Consider the following 19,703-nt stretch of genomic DNA (forward strand, 5'->3'; position numbering starts at 1 on the left):
ACAAGGCCATAGGCTTTTTTACAGCTTTCTACTTTCATTTAATAAAGAAATATTATTTTGGATATCACCCTGACTCCCAACCACCTCTTTCCTTTATTCTGGTATGTTGGAGGTGTCAGCAGCCTAAAGGTCTGAGCCACGGGCAGAGCTTTTATGTGGGAAGGTTGCAGTGCCTATACACCTGTTTCCCTATATAACATATGAGTTTCACTTTTTGAATTTAATTACTGAAACAACTTTTTCATTAAATTCCATATTTTTGTATGTGCCTGAATTACCTTGGGGTCTATTTATTCATGTTTTCAACCAAAATTTACACAATTTTTACCCATAATTTACCTCACACTAGATTAAATCGAAAACATTGATACATTTTGGGTTAAAGCTTTCTGAATCTTGGGTAAAAATAATTATAAATAGATCTCCTTGTTTTCTTCAATGGCTAGCAATGCTTTTTGTTTGCCACCTAAAATTTTGAGTTATACTTGTTTATGCAAGGTAGCTTTTATGAAAAACAAAGTTTACTGTGGTTAAGCAGATTTTTTCCTTGTTCTTCTTCCCCACAGGCCAGTGTACATGATATAGTACTGATGTCATTATTGATGCTAACAGCAGCTGTGAATGCTGCCCTTCCAGCCACCATTACACTTGGTCTTCTTTATGCACAAACAAGACTGAAGAAACTCGGTATATTCTGCATTAGTCCTCAAAGGATTAATTTAGCTGGGCAATTAAATCTTGTATGTTTTGACAAAGTAAGTTTAATCTTATAAATGGTTTGCATTCCATAAATGTTTTCCATGATCATAAAAAGGGAAAAGAAAATGCAAAGTAAAGCATTGCACTTGCTAGCTATTTAAATGATTTAGCTAAATCGTTTAGCTATTTCTATGTCAAAACCATTGCACAAAGCAAGTAAGTATGACATGTTTGTTATTTTGTTTTCAAAATTACCTTTACAATCATGTTAAATATTTTTGTTAGTTGCTATTACTTTTTATTTATTTTTTATGATTATACTTTTATCTGAATTGTGTAAGCCATGTGAAAACACTTCCCTTATCACTTCTTCACCTACATATGGCCTGTACTCCTGCATGTGATTGGAAACAGGAATCACACCGCATTCTTGTTCAAATCACATGCAAATCTTCAGCAGTGCGATTTGAGCCATTATTCTGTATAGTTTAAATCGCACTGAATTCATACCAAAATCATGCAGGACCCTTTTTTTGGTCCCACCAGAATCCGATTACAGGGGTGTTCTGACCCATGTGATCCAATTCTGCAAATTGCACTACATTTTGTGAACTCATTTCGGGGTGTCATACACACCTGCAACAATTTGCATGAACGGGGTTTGATTTGGAGGCAGTGCGGAATCCACACAGAACTCACTGCAAATTTGCAGTGCTCAAGTGTGAACCGACACTAAAAAAGGCAAAATGGGTTCGTCAATTGCACATGGGTCATAACAACAGAAACTCAAAGCAATAATAATATAACTTTTTTGCAAAGTAAATTGTATACTGTAGTGATGGGCTGAAGAACCCCAGTTCAGTTTGCACCAGAGTTCCCGAACATGGAAAAAGTTTGAACTGAACCATGAACCCTATTAAAGTCTATGGGACCCAAACTTGAAAAATCTAAAGTCCCCATTTTGAAGACTTATATGCAAGTTATTGGCCAGAAAAAAATGGTATGGGGCCGGTATGTATCAATGTAAATTTCGTTTTTTAAAGGAGCAGTGATTTTAATGATGCTTAACGTGAAATAAAACTGAAAAATTCCTTTAAACATGGGGGTTCTGCCTGTAAAGTGGTGCATCTGTACGGCCTCACACACACGACCGAGAATCTCGTTTGGTGAGAGACGATTCGTGCTTTTCAGTCTGTTACAGCGTGATGAATGTGCTGTCTCCATTACAAACGCTACTTTTACCGAAGGTGCGCTCCCGACTCATACTTTATTCTGAGCATGCGCGCGTTTCTAAGCATACACACGAACGTGTTTTTCGTCGTAAACCAGCCCGATGAGAACCACAACGAAAAAGCTGAGACTACCGACGAGAAAAAAGAGAACCTGTTCTCTTTTTTTCTCGTCAAGATCCACAACAGTTTTCTCGATGAAAAACATACACACAAGGTGCTTTGCCCCCTACCCCATAGCACCTTTTCCCCATGTTGGCAGAGCCTCTTCCCCACAACCCTTGGCTGTGGTTGTGGGCAGGGGGCCTGTCGGAATCTGGAATCCGGCGGTGTGGCAGGCATCGTAATTGACAATTGACAATCGTGATTGACAATATACCTCATACTCATTCACACAGAGGGGGCAGGATTTAGGGGGCCCCCTTGTTAAGGGTTGTGGGGAAAAGGTCCTTGTCCCCATCAACATGGGGACAAGGTGCTTTAAGGACCACTCATGTTGAGGGCATGTTGCCTGGTATAATTCAGGAGGGGGGTGCTTGCTCATCCCCCCTTTCCTGGCCTGCCAGGCTGCATGCTCGGATAAGGGTCTGGTATGGATTTTGGTCTGGTATGGATTGCTTTCGTCAATCAGTGTTTACAATGCTCTGTGCAGTGAGAAATGCATTATGGAGCACTCAGCAGGTGAACATCCCGCCAAGCACCCCACAAATTTGGATGTTCGCCGAGCACCCGAACGAGCACTGTCCAACGGCCAAACTGATGCTTAGCCTGAACCGTTCACTCATCACTAGTATACTGTTACCCAAAGTTATATACCTTTGGATGCTTTTAAATAACCTTTTGTTACCATAATGTCACTCATTTTCATGCAAAGTGTTGAGAGGCTAACTGCACAGAGTTTGGAGGGTAAATGTAAAAATGTGCAGATGTTATATGATTTTCCCAGGTTGATTTATGCAGGACAAAAGTTGTCTTCTTATATTGTATTTGAAAATAAGGACATTGCAAAATAAAATCGTTCAATCTGATGTGGCACTCCTATCCTTTCAAAACTTTAGACAACTTCTCCAAGGTCTAGAAGGACTCCACAGTTGCTGGTTAGCAGTGTCTAGGACTGAAAAACACCCATCATGTTATATTGTATCTCCATATTGCACACCTATATCTCAAAGATCTTTAAAACGAGAAAAGGTTTTTTAGCTGTTTTTTGGAGACAGTTTTCTCTCATTGTTTAGATAAACAAATCAGGCACCAACCTGGCAGAGTGGATTCCCCCAGCTTATTGACTTTTAGCTAGCATATTTTTTGAAACAAACATAATATACCTTCTCATTTACACATTCAATTACATTAATTACATTTCGATATTTCCAGAAGCAATCACAGTGACTGATATCTAACCAGGTAGATCACACACACACCTATCAATCATACTGTTTATTAGAGATATTTATATACATAACTAATTACATCTGCAATAGAAGAATTTGCATACAGTACTCCTCACATTGTAATAATTATAAGAATAATCAGTTTATTATTATTTATCCTAGACAGGCACTTTAACAGAAGATATCTTAGATTTGTACGGCATACTTCCTTGTGATAACAGCAGGTAAGTTTGAATTAGCCAATGAGGTAATATGAACTAATTCACCATACTAAATATATTGATTAACACAATTCTTGTTTTCTATTTTTATAATGCTACTGTAATTCAAAAATTCCAGTATGCAGCATCTATGGGTCATAATAGCACTATGCCCACTACTTGGTTACATGCAGTTCATTGTAAAGTGATCTCAGATGTCCTTGGGATTTCTTCTAAGCTTCCATTTTAATCTACTAACAGGAAAGAGCTAATCAAGCTCTGCCCTTTCTAGTCCTGCAGCAAAAGAGTGATCTATTGCTTGCTTATAATAGAGATTTTGCAAACTGAGAGCGTGCTGGGGTGGCATATGAGGGTATACATATGCAGAGATATTGCAAGCAGACAGCATGCTGGAGTATGGCCATGAGGGTGTAATGCAGAGATTTCAGTGAGAGAGCATGCTGCAGAAGCCATGATGGTGTAAATATATGCTGAGATAGCAGTCAGAGCATGCTGGAACAGCCATGATGGTGTAAATATATGCTGACATAGCAGTCAGAGCATGCTGGAACAGCCATGATGGTGTAAATATATGCTGACATACAGGGGCGGACTGACAGTTCATGGGGCCCCCGGGCAAAAGGAGATCATGGGGCCCCCTGTGTCTCCGCCCATGTGTCCCCGCCCACGTTAAAGCTACATTCACACAAAGTCCCACCTACATATTGCACTGCCCACATTGCAGGCGTTCAAAGAATTTCTCTACACACTGTTCAAAATACATGTTTATTATAGGAATTAAAACATTCTTCCCACTGATCACCAATGTAAGGAACATTCTTCCCACTGATCACCAATGTAAGGAACATTCTTCCCACTGATCACCAATGTAAGGAACATTCTTCTCACTGATCACCAATGTAAGGGACATTCTTCCCACTGATCACCAATGTAAGGAACATTCTTCCCACTGATCACCAATGTAAGGGACATTCTTCTCACTGATCACCAATGTAAGGAACATTCTTCCCACTGATCACCAATGTAAGGGACATTCTTCTCACTGATCACCAATGTAAGGGACATTCTTCCCACTGATCACCAATGTAAGGAACATTCTTCCCACTGATCACCAATGTAAGGGACATTCTTCTCACTGATCACCAATGTAAGGGACATTCTTCCCACTGATCACCAATGTAAGGGACATTCTTCTCACTGATCACCAATGTAAGGGACATTCTTCCCACTGATCACCAATGTAAGGAACATTCTTCTCACTGATCACCAATGTAAGGAACATTCTTCTCACTGACCACCAATGTAAGGAGCATTCTTCCCACTGATCACCAATGTAAGGGACATTCTTCTCACTGATCACCAATGTAAGGGACATTCTTCTCACTGATCACCAATGTAAGGAACATTCTTCCCACTGATCACCAATGTAAGGGACATTCTTCTCACTGATCACCAATGTAAGGAACATTCTTCCCACTGATCACCAATGTAAGGGACATTCTTCTCACTGATCACCAATGTAAGGAACATTCTTCCCACTGATCACCAATGTAAGGGACATTCTTCCCACTGATCACCAATGTAAGGGACATTCTTCTCACTGATCACCAATGTAAGGGACATTCTTCCCACTGATCACCAATGTAAGGAACATTCTTCCCACTGACCACCAATGTAAGGGACATTCTTCTCACTGACCACCAATGTAAGGAACATTCTTCTCACTGATCACCAATGTAAGGAACATTCTTCCCACTGATCACCAATGTAAGGAACATTCTTCCCACTGATCACCAATGTAAGGAACATTCTTCTCACTGACCACCAATGTAAGGAACATTCTTCCCACTGATCACCAATGTAAGGAACATTCTTCTCACTGACCACCAACGTAAGGAATATATATAGGGAATAACACTCACTTAGGCTGGATGAACACTTATGGCATTTTTAGTGCTTTTTGCATTTTGCAGATTTGCACTACAGAACATGTTCCATAGGAAACCATGATAAATGGATTGTTGTGCAAATCTGCAAAATGCACAAAAAATGCCATAGGTGTGAATCAGCTTTAGTCCAGGTTCGCACTGACAGCGGGAATGAAATTGTGAGACAGTTCATCTAAACTCGCATGATTTCATACCCGCATATCAGTGCGAATTTGGCGGGTGATTTCAGAGACATCTGTGAGGGTTGCTGCACAGATGTCTATGGAAATTGCACCAAGAAGTCGCCAAAAGTTGTACAGAAACTACTTTTGGGAATCGGCGCCACAAATGGGGCATCGCACCGATTCGGTTAGTGCCATTGCCATGCGATTTGACATGTCAAATCGCATGGTAAATTGCTTCAATGTGAACCAGGTCTAAGTGCTATTCCCTATATATAACACTGATATCTATACACTGAGTGGCATTCAGCGTACCAGATATCAGTGTGCAGGGGCGGATTGACCAGTCAGTCGGGAACTGCCCGAGGGCACCGTGGTGGCAGGGCCCGGGCCGGCTCAGTCCGCCACTGGAGGTGCCCGCAACAGTGGCAGCTTATCATACACAATAAAAAAACGGAGTCTGTACCCCCGAGAAAGCAGTGCCTTGAACCATTAAATCCCACTAGCTAGGTTGATGTGGCTGTTGTATATGAGGGGGTCGGGAGGTATGAGCTGACCGGTGTCCTGACGATATGGTTCCTCTATCTGATAGTTTCCAACCTCAACTGTGCATGCTCAGTCAGAGTCTACGGAAATCTCCGAGGCTGAACAGCTGTTTGTCCGCTGTAAATGGAGCATGCGCAATGCACTCGCTCCCGACCCGATGCTTGGGGCTGGTTATACACGGCTCCTCCACTCGATGGCCAGTGCTTTTGTCAAAGGGGTGGATGTCATATTGAGAATATCAACAAACTGGGGGCGTGTGTAACCAGCACCAAGCATTGGGTCGGGAGTGAGCGCAGTGTTCATTGCATATGATCTGTTTACAGCTAACAAACAGCTCTTCGGGCTTGGAGATTTTCGTAGCCTCCGACTGTGCAAGTGCAGCGCCTGCGCAGTCGAGGTCGGATCCTATCCGATAGGGGAACCATCTCGACAAGACACCGGGATGAATGGCTCATCATGTGCACTAGTGAATAGCCCCTGACCTGACCTGCTACCTGGTAAATAAGCACAGACACAGCACAGGGCAAGAAGGTAAACAATCAGCATGGGCACGGCTCTTATAACACAGATTAGACACTGTCACTGCAATCACAGGGCTTTCATTATTTATGACACTGACCTGCTAATCTGCACACAACACAAGGCAGGTCATTGTGAATGCCATTCATTCCTGTGTCTGTGCAATTCAGTGTGCTCTGCCTCTCCAGTCCAGCAGCAGCAGCTCCTTCACATGCAGTCCTCCGAGGCAGTGACTTATGGCCCCGCCCCCTCAGCTGAAGCACAGGGGAGAGAGGTGGCCGCAGCGCCTGTCACAGTGTCACTGTACATCCCTGCACGCACGGCTCACGGCTCTGATAAGCCATCCATCCTGGGAAGCTCATAACTCCCGAGCGAGCCTCTTATACAAGGCATCTCGGGAGTACAGACTCAGTTTTTTTTAATTGTGTAGATTAGCTGACGCTGCTGCGGGCACCTCCAGGGACGGACTGAGCCAGCCCAGGCCCCCCCCCCCACCACGGGCCCTCGGGCAATGACCGAATGACCGAATGGTCAGTCCGCCCCTGCTGACATAGCAGTCAGAGCATGCTGGAACAGCCATGATGGTGTAAATATATGCTGACATAGCAGTCAGAGCATGCTGGAACAGCCATGATGGTGTACATATAGGCAAAGATTGCAGTCAGAGAGTGTGCGGCAGCAGCCTTTAAGTTGTACATACAGGCATACCCCACTTTTAAGTACACAATGGGGTTTATTTACTAAAGCTGGAAAGTGTAAAATCAGGCTCACTTCTGCATAGAAACCAATGAGTTTCCAGGTTTTATTACCAAAGCTTAATTGAACAAGCTGGGGTTAGAAGCTCATTGGTTTCTATGCAGAAGTGAGCCTCATTTTGCACTTTCTAGCTTTAGTAAATCAACCCCATTGTGTACATAAAAATGGGGTATGCCTGTATATGCAGAGATTGCAGTCAGAGCATGCTGGCACAGCCACGAGGGTGTACAATGCAGAGTTTGTATTCAGACAGCGTACTGGAGTAACTTACCATCCGCTCCACCATGCAAATGTGGTTGTTACTGCACAATCGAAAGAATAACGCTGTCTTTAGTTAACGCAAAATTCTTAGTGAATTGAACTTTCACAACTGATTTACGGCATGCAGTATTTTACCGCATTTTATTTGCCATTATTTAACTCTTTGTGAATCGACCCCTATTTCATTTATTGGCATTTATAAAAATAAAATCAGTATTGCCTTAATGTATTTTTTAATGTTTTTAACTTATTTGATGGTGTTCATTTGGGACAAGGTATTTATTTATATGTGTTCTACAGCTAGTTATGTCTTAGCTATATGCTTATTTTAACTCTTTTAGATATGTTCCCTAAAATTTTCTTTACATCTTTGCAGGTTCCAGGATATTAATTTGCTTAAAAGCTCTAATAATTTGTCCTGGGGCCTAGTTCTTCAGGCTATGACTAGCTGCCATTCCTTAATCAAGATGGATGGGAAAATAAATGGAGATCCACTGGACTTGAAAATGTTTGAAGGGACAGGCTGGGTACATTATTTTCCTATATTACACTAATCTGCATTAAGTTGGTTTTTAATACTGGATTAAGAGTAGTAATCCAATTAAGGCATTTACTAAAATCATGTTATCTGCTCACTAGGATAATGTTCTCTTATATGACATTACTCATTATATGACATACTCTTATCTGTAATCCCATTAAATGTGCTAAAAAATCAGTGCATCGTATAAGGATAAAGAAACGTAGGTTATGATTAAGGTATACATTTTTCTTTTTTTAAATTTCACTGTTTGAAATTTGCAACAGGAACTTCAAGATTATCAAGCTAAAATTGTAGAAGATGGGCCACTGATCACTTGCACAATAGCAAAACCTGGATCTAAAGCAGTAAAGGCAAGTTTTTTTTTTTTTTTTTATATATACTATTTCATCTAGAACATGCAGGATAAAGAAACTTCTACAATGTAGCAATGTGGCAAGGCTGCATACATATTTTGTAAGAACTGTAATTCATTTTAGTACCGAGTTTAAATTAGCGAGTGCAGATTCCCCAACATAAAGCAACCAGAGACTAGAAGGAACAGGCATGTGTTAGAAGAGACTGTAGTGCCCATTGCTTGCTGGACAATAATGAATGATCCCAGACTAGATCCACACAATGCACATTTTGAAAGACTAAACAAACATAATGTTGGCTACATTGCATGGCCAAAAATCTGGAGACACCTAACCATCACACCTATATGAGCTTCCCGGACATCCCATTCTAAAACAAATGCCATTATTAAAATGTCCATCCACACCTCTTTTTGTGGCTATAAACCTTTCCAACAGATTTTGGAGAGTGTGTGTTTGTAGAAATGTGTGTCTACATAGAGCCAAAATAACATTTGTGTGGCCAGGTATTGATGTTGAATGAGAATACCTGGCTATTAATAGGCATTTCAATCTATCCCAATGTTGAGGTTAAGGCTCTGTTTAGGTTGTTCCATCCAAAATTTGTCCAACCATGCCTTTATGGATCTGGCTTTGTACACATAATGGAACAGAAAAAGGCCTTCCACAAACTTCTGCCCCGGGGTTAGAAGAACACAATTGTCTAAAAGGTATTTGTAAGCTGTAATATTATGAGGACCAGACCTTGGAACTACACAAATTTAATACATTGAAGACTATACAGTATGAAGGTCAGGTGTCCAGAAACATTCTGCAATATAATGTACATATAAATTAGACAAGGTTTCCACTATTACGACCTGAAAGTCGCACGATTTTGCCTAGAATTTTTACTCATTGGAAATCATGGGAAACAACTTGTCATGCGACTTTGCAGTCCCAAGTCGCATGATAAGTCGCACTAGCCTTAAATGTTACTTTAGGTATAAGGTTCAGCTTTTTATTATCGATATAAAGGCTTTTACATATCTGTATTAAAACACAGCTTTTCTATAGAAACATTTATTATTATTTGTTTTTACTTAATAAGTAACAAGACTTGATAAGATTTTTTGAAATTTAGATATGTGATAACCTGTATATTAATAGGTATAATACATATAGGGAGATGGCGCATAACCAGGAGAGCACAGTCAATAATTGAAAAGTACATATGTCATAAGGTCCATGTCAATAACTAAAAAATTAATGAATCAATAGTCCAATATAAGTCCAATAAGCACTTTAGTGGCAGCAAAATCCTGAAGCAGAAGCAGACTCTGAAAGATATGTATAAACAAAAAGAGAAAATGCGCCAACCTAAGTGCAGTAAGTGGGTATTTAATTCAAGTAATTTTTACACAATAAGAATGGCTACTCACAAAACCAGTGATAACACAGGCATGTAATGGAAGAAACGGCTGGTCCGGTGTCACAACGTGTCATCAACAGTTACAACAGGCTGGTCTCATATCCTGGTCCCCTGGGCGATGGAAATGAAGGTCCAAGGTGTTCAGGAGCCTTTGGGGGACCCCAGAGAGTGCAGGAGCCATGGATGCTGTATCAGAAGCGGCGTGCGTTCCAGCGTGGAACGCAACGTATCGCCGTACAACCGGAAGTGACGTAGGGACTTCGGACAGCCAATGGGAAGACGCGTTTCTCAGCCTCCGCTGGTTCATCAGATCTATAAGCGGTTACAGCAAAAGTTATTTTTACCTTTTGAGAGAAAGGTTTTACATAACATAAATAAAAGCTGACCATTTTAAGCATCCCTTTCAGTGGTAAATGGTTTGTCTCAACTTTCTAACTGCCACCTTTGCTGGATGGCTTGGTCTGTTAAGAGAGGGGGAGGGGGGTGTAATTCTGCTTTATGCATTCTAAACCTTCTAAATGCATAACAAAAGACCATTTGTAATCTGGGTAAAGTACACAGTAGAATATATTTTATATTCATTCAACATTTGTATCTATGTGCTTTAGGTACATTAAACGTACACTTTAAGCTCTCAGAGAGTGCAGAATAATTGTTTTAGAGTATATGGGTTTTTATCAGATTTTTTTTTATTACGATCAACAGGACCAGTTCATCACATGCACATCACATGCAGTCCAGTGCGTTTTTTTTTTTTCTGTATCAAAAACACATAGAAAGTAGGTTATATGGATTTCAATTGCATAGTTCACACCAGTGCATGCAGTTCCAGTGCTTTCCAGTTTCCAGAAAAAAAAGTAGAACATGCCACATTTTTCCTGAACTGGATGCACTGGAATGCTGTAATAGCATAAAAAACGCACTGGAATGCACCTAAACACACTGGAACACACATGTCCTTATTTAAGGTTAAGAAAAAAGAGGGGAAAATAATGCACTGGGCTTCATTAAAATTTCACGAAAAACTTGTGGAAAATGTGCATGCAGAAAAGCTCTTAATGTCAGTTAACACCTTTATGACCACGTAAAACATGTATGCATCGTCCAAGAGATGTGCTTTAAACCAGTCAGTGTGTTTAGGTAGGAAAAAACAAACAAAAACAAAATACATACTATTGTTTCTTGGTTCTACTATGGGCAGGAAAAAACAAATCACACACACATACGTGGTGTTGCCACAATTGTCAGGAGTAGGAAATACATTTTGCAGGTGGTGGGTCATGGCAATGGCACAAAATTATACGGCTAAACTAAAAATATATATATATATTTTTTACTATTTTGCACCAATTTTGATAAAAAGAAGAAAATTGGGAGATACTCATTAATATTTCCCACCACATTAAAGTCTAATTTGTCCTAAAAAAAAACTGATATAACCTACCTGGATACACAAAGTAATTGTGATGATACGTACAGTTATGTTAACAAATGTTGAAGTTGCAAAAAAGGACTAGTCATTAAGGTTTGTTTTGACCCTGGTCATGAGCATTCTCTCATAGGAGAGAAATGTAGGGTATATAAAACACATGTTCTAATGAACTATACTGTAAATGTATGGAGATGCACAGTTACCTATTTGTATGAAAAATACAAATTAAACAGTAAATTAGGGAAATATAACTTATGTCAGGTTACAACTAACCATTCTGGTCTAAATCTTCCTCTCCCAGTTATATGAATCTTCCCAAAGGGGAGACTTACCAAGTATATAACAAACTACAAAAACATTTTTTCATGTTAGTCTGTAAATGCTTAATTTTTTGAATTTTTGATGTTTAACTATGATCTTGTTGTGTATTATGTTAAATTTTAAATAACCACCTAATAAATAGTAAGAACAGTAAGTAACAGTAAATGTTATCATCTAGATACCCGTGGAAGGCATCATCATTCTACATCAGTTTCCATTCTCCTCCACTGTGCAGCGTATGTCAGTGATCACTCAGGTTATCGGAGAGAGTGACCTAACAGTGTTTATGAAAGGAGCTCCAGAAATGGTTATCCGTTACTGTAAACCGGACACAGGTTAATATTAAATAGTATTGAGGTTAAAGTTTGGTAAAAATAATGAAAAAATAAAAAAGAACCAGTTATGTGGTATTTCAGTTATAGGTGGAGTGTGGTGGGTGAAGTCACTTGCTGGCTTTTTATATACTGTATGTTAGAGACTGTTTTATAATGTTCTTCTCCTCCTTACTACACTTCTGCTTTACTGCTTATATTTACTGGACCTTTCTTTTACTACTTATGTGTTTTGTTGCTCCTTTGTTTACTTTTCCTCTGTTCTGTTCCACTGTATTGCTGCTCCTTTGTTTTGCCTCTTTTCTGCACCTCTGCATTTCTGATAGTCTTTACTGCACTTCTGCTTTACTGCTTCTGTTTGCTGCACCTCTGCATTACTGATAGTCTTTACTGCACTTCTGCTTTACTGCTTCTCTTTGCTGCGCCTCTGCATTGCTGATAGTCTTTACTGCACTTCTGCTTTACTGCTTCTTTTTGCTGCACCTCTGCATTACTGATATAGGTAGATTCAAGTACATCTGCCTAAACTTGCGGCGGCGTAGCTTAGCCTGTTTAGGCTATGCCGCCGTAAATTAGCTAGGCTAGTAATGATTCTCAATATACTTGCCTGCTAATATACGGCGGCGTAGCCTAAAGCGGGCGGGCGTAAGGGCGCCAAATTCAAATGTGTTGGGGGGGGGGGGCGTGTTTGATGGTAATGAGGCTTGACCTCACGTTATTTACGTTTTTTTTTAACTGCACATGCGCCGGGCGCCTACATTTCCCAGTGTGCATTGCGGCTACGTACGCCGCACGGGCCTATTGATTTCGACGTGGACGTAAACAATGTAAATCCCGATTCGCGGATGACTTACGCAAACGACGTAAAAAATTTGAATCTCGCGGCGGGAACGGCGGCCATACTTTAACATTGTTATTCCACCTAATAGGTGGAATAACTTTAGGCCTGCTAATGCTTTACGGAAACGGCGTAAATCGACTGCGGCGGCCGGGTGTACGTTCGTGAATCGGCGTATCCCCTCATTTACATATTCTACGCCGACCGCAATGGAAGCGCCACCTAGCGGCCATCCAAAATATTGCAATCTAAGATAGGACGGCGCAAGCCGTCGTATCTTAGATATGTTTAAGCGTATCTCTGTTTGAGCATATGCTTAAACATACGTCGGCGTAGATTCTGAGTTAGGTCTGCTTATCTACTGATAAGCCAGCCTAACTCTACCTGAATCTACCTAAACGTCTTTACTGCACTTACTGAATTCTAAATGCTGAGAGCATGGAAACATTTCTATTTGAAATACAATAGTACAAATGTGCACTGCAACAGTATGCAAGCAAAGATGAGAAAGTAATGTCAAAATGTACTTTCAACTAACTGTTAAAGGGAACGTTAGTCAGAAAGTGAAGCCCTGATGCCTGTCTTCATGCTGAACTCTTTTTCTGGTATAAGTATGTAAAATATTACAAAATAAGTGCCATTACTGTTTAAATTCCAATAATGCACAGTCTCATCCTGCTCTGCACAGCCTTAGTTGCTCTTCTTGGCAGTGTAACTAAAGTCAGTTAACAACAAGAGACGATCTGCTGACATCCTAAAGATCTGCTGCTGCTAAAAGTGTGTGTGTGTTTGGGGAGAGTTCAGGGAGATGGGGAGAGTTTTAAACAAGGAAGCAACTGTTTTGGGCTGTAACAAAATGGCAGCCTCCCACAAGAAGAAAGAAGAGCAATGCTGGAGGATATTTACAGCACACATTAATTTTGGTAGCATATTTATCAGTATGTAATGTATGTACCTTGCACCCACCGCTGTCAGAATACACTGGTCAGTGACTGCAAATGATTGTCTGCTTTGAAAAATTTCCGACATGTTCTTTTGACAGAAGTCAAATTAATAATTTACTTCTGTCAAGCATGCAAGGTCACAGACTGATCCAAATTTGGATGGTCCCTACTTGACCTGCTGTATTAACCAATTAAAGAGGAAGTAAAGCCTCATGAAAAAAAAAAACTGCAAGACAAAGGCATAATGAGCTAGTATGCATAGCATACTAGCTCATTATGAGGTACTTACCTGAGATCGAAACCCCCGCAGCGACCCTTCTCCATCGCCGCCATTACTCCCGGAGTGACTTCCGGGGTATTGTGGCTCCGGCGCTGTGATTGGCCGGAGCGGTGATGACGTCACTCCCGCGCATGCGCGCGAGAGCCACCAGTGATGGCACGATCGCCTTCACTAACGGCACACTCAGTGCGCCTGCGCCGTAAAAACATCAGTGCAGTCTTTTCTGACCATAGTCAGGCCATAGGATCACAAGTCAAGGAAATCAGGCCCTAGTAATAAAGTAAATAATAAATAAATAAAGTTGTTTAAGAGGTGCTCACAGAAGGTAGTTATGTGGCTAACAAAGGTAGTAAAAGATTGCTTGAGGAGTCTGCTCTAAATTTAGACTGTAAAAGTATACACAAAATTCCCACTTTTCAAAACCCTTAAAAATGATGCTTTTATGGTATGTATTTTATTTGTAATGCTTGTGAAATAATACTGAGGAAACAAAATTGGGGCTTAACCTGCTTATAATTAGGAAGGTACGCTTTTTGGCTATATATTTTTACTTTTCTCTGGGCATTTATGATCACAAATATGTTTTGTTTGTTAACTAGTTCCAGACAATTTTTATAAGCAACTTGATCTCTACACAAAGCAAGGCTTTCGCGTAATAGGACTGGCATATCGATCTCTACAAAAGGAGGGACTGCCACATACCTCCGACCTAGAAAGGTGAGAGCAATTTTTAGAATATTGTTATCTTTTAAAAATAACATGTCTTAATATTGCATATTAAAAAAAATCTGCATCTGCCTCCCAAACCTTCCTGTCATGGTAAAACCCCAAACTATTCTGATAAAGTTAGCTTCCACATCTCATGGCAGTTTAAGAGGTTGTCACTAAGCCCCATGCCCACCCACTCCTATTCGTTCATCACTACTGTACAATGGGAAGCTTTATTGACAAACAGGTATGTGTAAGCATTAGAAAGGGTAAGCAAGTTTAAGCACTATCTATAAACTTTTTTGGTTAGAACGGCCCAGATTTTAGATGTGACAGGAGAGTTTAGGAGGAATATACAGGGGTCACTGAATTGTGATGGCATATTCTGAGTTAAATAAAAAAGTTAAAATACTCAAAAAGTATTTGTGAATTGATGCTTTAAAATTTGTATTTGACCTTTTTCATTAGCGTTTTTGAAAAACACAGAGCACAAAGAAACACTTTGTAAAGTAACATGGAATAGGTGCCCTACCATAAACTTCACCAAAGGAATTTGCATGGTAAAATTTGATTAAATCAATAATATTGTGCCAAAATCAATTTTGCTGAAATCATTGTGCTCATTTCTAATTTTTCTTTTTGATTAATGTATCTTAATAAACAATATATTATTTTACATTTATTTCTACATATATTCTAAACACAGTCCCTGCAGGTGAACTACATATACTGAAATAATTTTACCAAATTTATTTCTTGGTTCTGAACACATAGATTGGTGCTCTGAAATAAGGTATAGAATGGCATTTTTTTGATAACGCACATACACTGGGCACATAACATTACTGAACACTAGGGATTGCATGAAAAGTTATTTTAGCAGTGGGAGGGGAGGGGTGGGTACTCATACAAGCTGACAGGCAGGGTGGTGGGGGGGGGGAGAGACAGCAGATGATGGAGGCTTGTAAACTGACCAGTATCAGTGGCTCAGCAGCTATGATAAATGTGGTCAGTTTACAGAGGGGAGGGCAGTACCAGGCAGGATCAGTCAGGTATTTTAGATGATACAAAGGGCCAAGTTACACAGCACATATTTTATATATATATATATATATATATATATATATATATATATATATATATATATATATATATATATATATATATATATATATATATATATATATATATATATATAATGCAAGGCAAGAGACATAATTAATTAATTTAGCTAATTACCGGTAGTTACATTGTTGATTCAAGGATAGATCATTCAAGTGACTATTTGATGATATCTGCTTATGGTTATAATGTAGGGAACATTATATATGCTCTTTATGTTTTCTGTATCTAATTGTATTTCTTAATGCTTCAAAATTTTTACATGCATAAATATGGTGTGGCAACTGATTAATCAATTATCTGATTGCCTGTGTGTTTAAAAGCCACTGTAGTCCAGTGTTGGTGCGTCCATAGAGGGCGCCGGAGCGCCGCCCCCTCTGGCTCTCGCACCGCCACTGATTACAATACATAGATTCATGCATTGCATGAATCTATGTATTGTTGCCGCTGCCACCGACTATTCAGATGGCCGGCCGGATGGTGAGCGCCGGCCATCTGAATAACGGCAGCTGGTTGACTGTGTGGAAGTGCCTATCAGAGGCCAGCGGCACTGATAGGCTTTCCGAGTACTCGGCTTCCAGATACTTATCTAAGGGACGTACAGGGGGTGCGTTCCTTGGATAAGACTGACAGGCGTCTCAGCCAATCAGGTTACCGGTAACCTGATTGGCTGAAGCATCATCGAGGGCGGGAGAAGACATCGAGGGATGTGGAAGGAGGATGGCCGACCCCAGAAAGGTAAGTGCCGGGTGGGGGAAGGGGCATTTTACAGGGCACAGTGGCATCAATTGGCACAGTGGCGACAATGGGCACAGTGACAGTGGCATCAATTGGCACAGTGGCGACATTTGGCACAGTGACAGTGGCATCAATTGGCACAGTGCCGACAATGGGCATAGTGGCGACAATTAAATGACACAGTGGCATCAATTGGCACAGTGGCGACAAATAAAGGGCACAGTGGTGACAATTAAAGGGCACAATGGCACAGTGGTGAAAATTGGCACAGTGGCGACAATTGATGGGCACAGTGGCTGCATTTGATGGCATGGCACAGTGGTGACAATTGATGGCACAGTGGCTGTGTTTTTTTGGCATGGCACAGTGACTGCGTTTGATGGCATGGCACATTGGTGACAATTGATGGGCAGAGTGGCTGCATTTGATGGGCCCAGTGGCTGCATTTGATGGGCACAGTGGCTGCATTTGATGGGCATAGTAAGGCTGCAATTGTTTTTTTTTTGTTTTTTTTTTCGTTTGTGCCCCCCCAAAAATTTTGAGCACCAGCCGCCACTGCTGTAGTCATTTAATTAAGCAACGCAATTCAATCAATTATCAATGCATTTCCCTTTGTAGAATTTTTTTCCGTAACCCCCCCCCCCCCCAGAACTTTTCCTAATTTGGGGACAGTTGCTTTCCCAAGACTGAAGGGGAAACTCCTCCAACACCCAAATCCTCTATGCAGGAGGCCAGGAAAAAGCGATCTTTGAACCAATAATGTATCACCACCACCTCACCTAAATCACCAAAAAAGGCTCCTCTGTGATTGACTGAGATCATACATATTCATAACTTGGATTGTTAACCCTTCTACCACAGACTAGTTGAATATCTTCAACTACACTAGCAGAAGCTGGCTGACTGCTCTCTGCAGAATTAAAAAAGCATAAATCACTCACTGTCTGTAACAGGATCCATACAACAAAATGGCCTATGTACTTGTAATATACTGTATGGCATAACATTTGTACAGCAAACACTTGTTTTCCTTTAAATCTTTCTTTAAAGTCAGCATTATTCATCTAAAATCTAAGTCTAGCATTTTTTCTCTTGCAAGCATGATTGTATATTCTCATTTTATAAAAGATTCAATTAAAACTTTTATTTACAATTTTTTTCTCAAAGGGAAGTTGTGGAGACCAACCTTATATTTCTTGGATTACTGGTCCTAGAAAATCGTCTAAAGCCAGAGACAAGTTCTGTATTAAAGGAACTAAGTGCAGCCAACATAAGAACAGTTATGGTTACAGGTATGTTTTGTTTTTTAAGCACATTTACAAGATTCAGAAGGTGTCTAATTATGCTAAAATATGCTTAAAGTGGTATTAAACCCAAAATCAAAAACATGTAATATATAGCAGCTTAAAAGTATTGCAATGAACGCCATTTTATCCTCTAGGGTATTAGAAAAAATATATATAATATTTGGGGGTTCTAAGTAATTTTCGAGCAAAAAATGCATCCTATGCATTAATGGTGAAAAAACACCTTGCACTCTCGGGCCCCCCAGCCCCCCGTTTTACTTACCTGAGCCACAAAACTCTGTGGGCGCGATGCCACAATGCTTTCCCCCAGCTTTAGGTGGCTCTTCATTGGAGATTGATAGCAGCACAGCCATTGGCTCTCACTGCTGTCAATCAAATCAATGACGCGGCTCGCCAGGGGGTGGGGCCGAGTGATACTCTTGGTGGCTATGGCCGCCACTGTATCACATGGGAGCGCGCTCACAAGCTAACCCCCTTGAGAGAGCGCTTCCCAGAAGGAGGTTAACTCTTGCGGGGAGGAGCGGAGACAGCCGCCGAGGGACCCCAGAAGACGTGGATCGGATGCAAAATGAACTGCACAGTGGAGGTAAATATGGTATGTTTGTTTAACCCTTACAACCCCTTTAAGGCTTTATTACCTCTGTTTTCATCGGGGGATCTGGCCAGTAAAAAGCCTCCTGTACTCTGGATGAAGGAACAACAGGGGTACCTTTGGACAGCAGCTTTGCTCGTAACGGAGAAGGGAGTGTTAGATGTATTAGCAGATTTCGAAACACTAATAAATTGAAGCCAAACTCCAGCTCACACTTTAAAAGCAGTTACAGCAACAATGTTGTTCCTTTTGGGATACATATTTAACATACATATATAAAAACTGACCATTGTAAGCACCCCTGTCAGTTTTGAAAGTAATGCAGCCATCACATAAAAAAATTGGTAAGCTACAATATAATAAATGCTTGATTTTGGGTTTAATACTGCTTTAAAGCTTGTGCTTAAAGATTGTAATCACATTACAAAATTGATATTTTACATGTGCATTTTTTATTCTGTTTTAATTATCATGCAATTATAATGTACTTTACTGGATTAGAGAAAATTGGGCTAGTACAGTTTAATGCAAATGTGATCATGGAAATTGCTCTAACCTAGTGGCTGGCTTTTTTCTGCTTAGTGTTAAATTGAACATTGAAAATTGTGTCATTAATGCCAACAAAACTACAACAATGTCCCTCAGATGATGCTCTATTACATATACTGTGTTTGCATAATTATTGCTAAATGTTTACACATGGTGTTTTACCTTTATATATTTTTTTACACAGGTGATAACCTTCAGACAGCTGTGACAGTTGGGAAAAATTCTGGGATGATACCTGACAACAGTGACATCATCCTGCTAGAAGCCTGTGAACCTGAAAAAGATTTACCTGCATCACTTACCTGGAATACCATGGATGGGAACCCATCAAAATCAAAAGTATGTTATATGCCTTTAAAATAAAAATAATACATTATACAACTATTAACCACTTCCCTACCGGCCCATAGTAAAATGACGTCCACAAAGAACCTCTGCCGTTCAGAGTGGACGTCATATGACGTCCTGGGCTTTGTGGGGGGGATATCTGAATGATGCCT

At 40.3% G+C, this 19,703-nt stretch overlaps 1 protein-coding gene across 2 annotated transcripts in view; it reads left to right on the plus strand.

The window, feature by feature from the left end:
• The window catches only part of LOC120936838 (probable cation-transporting ATPase 13A4), a 123,718-nt gene that overhangs the window by 73,634 nt on the left and 30,381 nt on the right, over positions 1–19,703 (plus strand). For both annotated transcript variants that reach the window (XM_040349543.1, XM_040349542.1), the window contains exons 12-19: positions 567–755; positions 3,482–3,543; positions 8,109–8,259; positions 8,540–8,626; positions 11,972–12,128; positions 14,787–14,904; positions 17,923–18,047; positions 19,388–19,542. In XM_040349543.1, the coding sequence (XP_040205477.1) occupies positions 567–755; positions 3,482–3,543; positions 8,109–8,259; positions 8,540–8,626; positions 11,972–12,128; positions 14,787–14,904; positions 17,923–18,047; positions 19,388–19,542 (1,044 nt within the window). The remainder of the gene's footprint in view (positions 1–566; positions 756–3,481; positions 3,544–8,108; positions 8,260–8,539; positions 8,627–11,971; positions 12,129–14,786; positions 14,905–17,922; positions 18,048–19,387; positions 19,543–19,703) is intronic.

This window comes from Rana temporaria, chromosome 4 (assembly GCF_905171775.1).
Source record: "Rana temporaria chromosome 4, aRanTem1.1, whole genome shotgun sequence".
Classification (NCBI taxonomy): domain Eukaryota; kingdom Metazoa; phylum Chordata; class Amphibia; order Anura; family Ranidae; genus Rana; species Rana temporaria.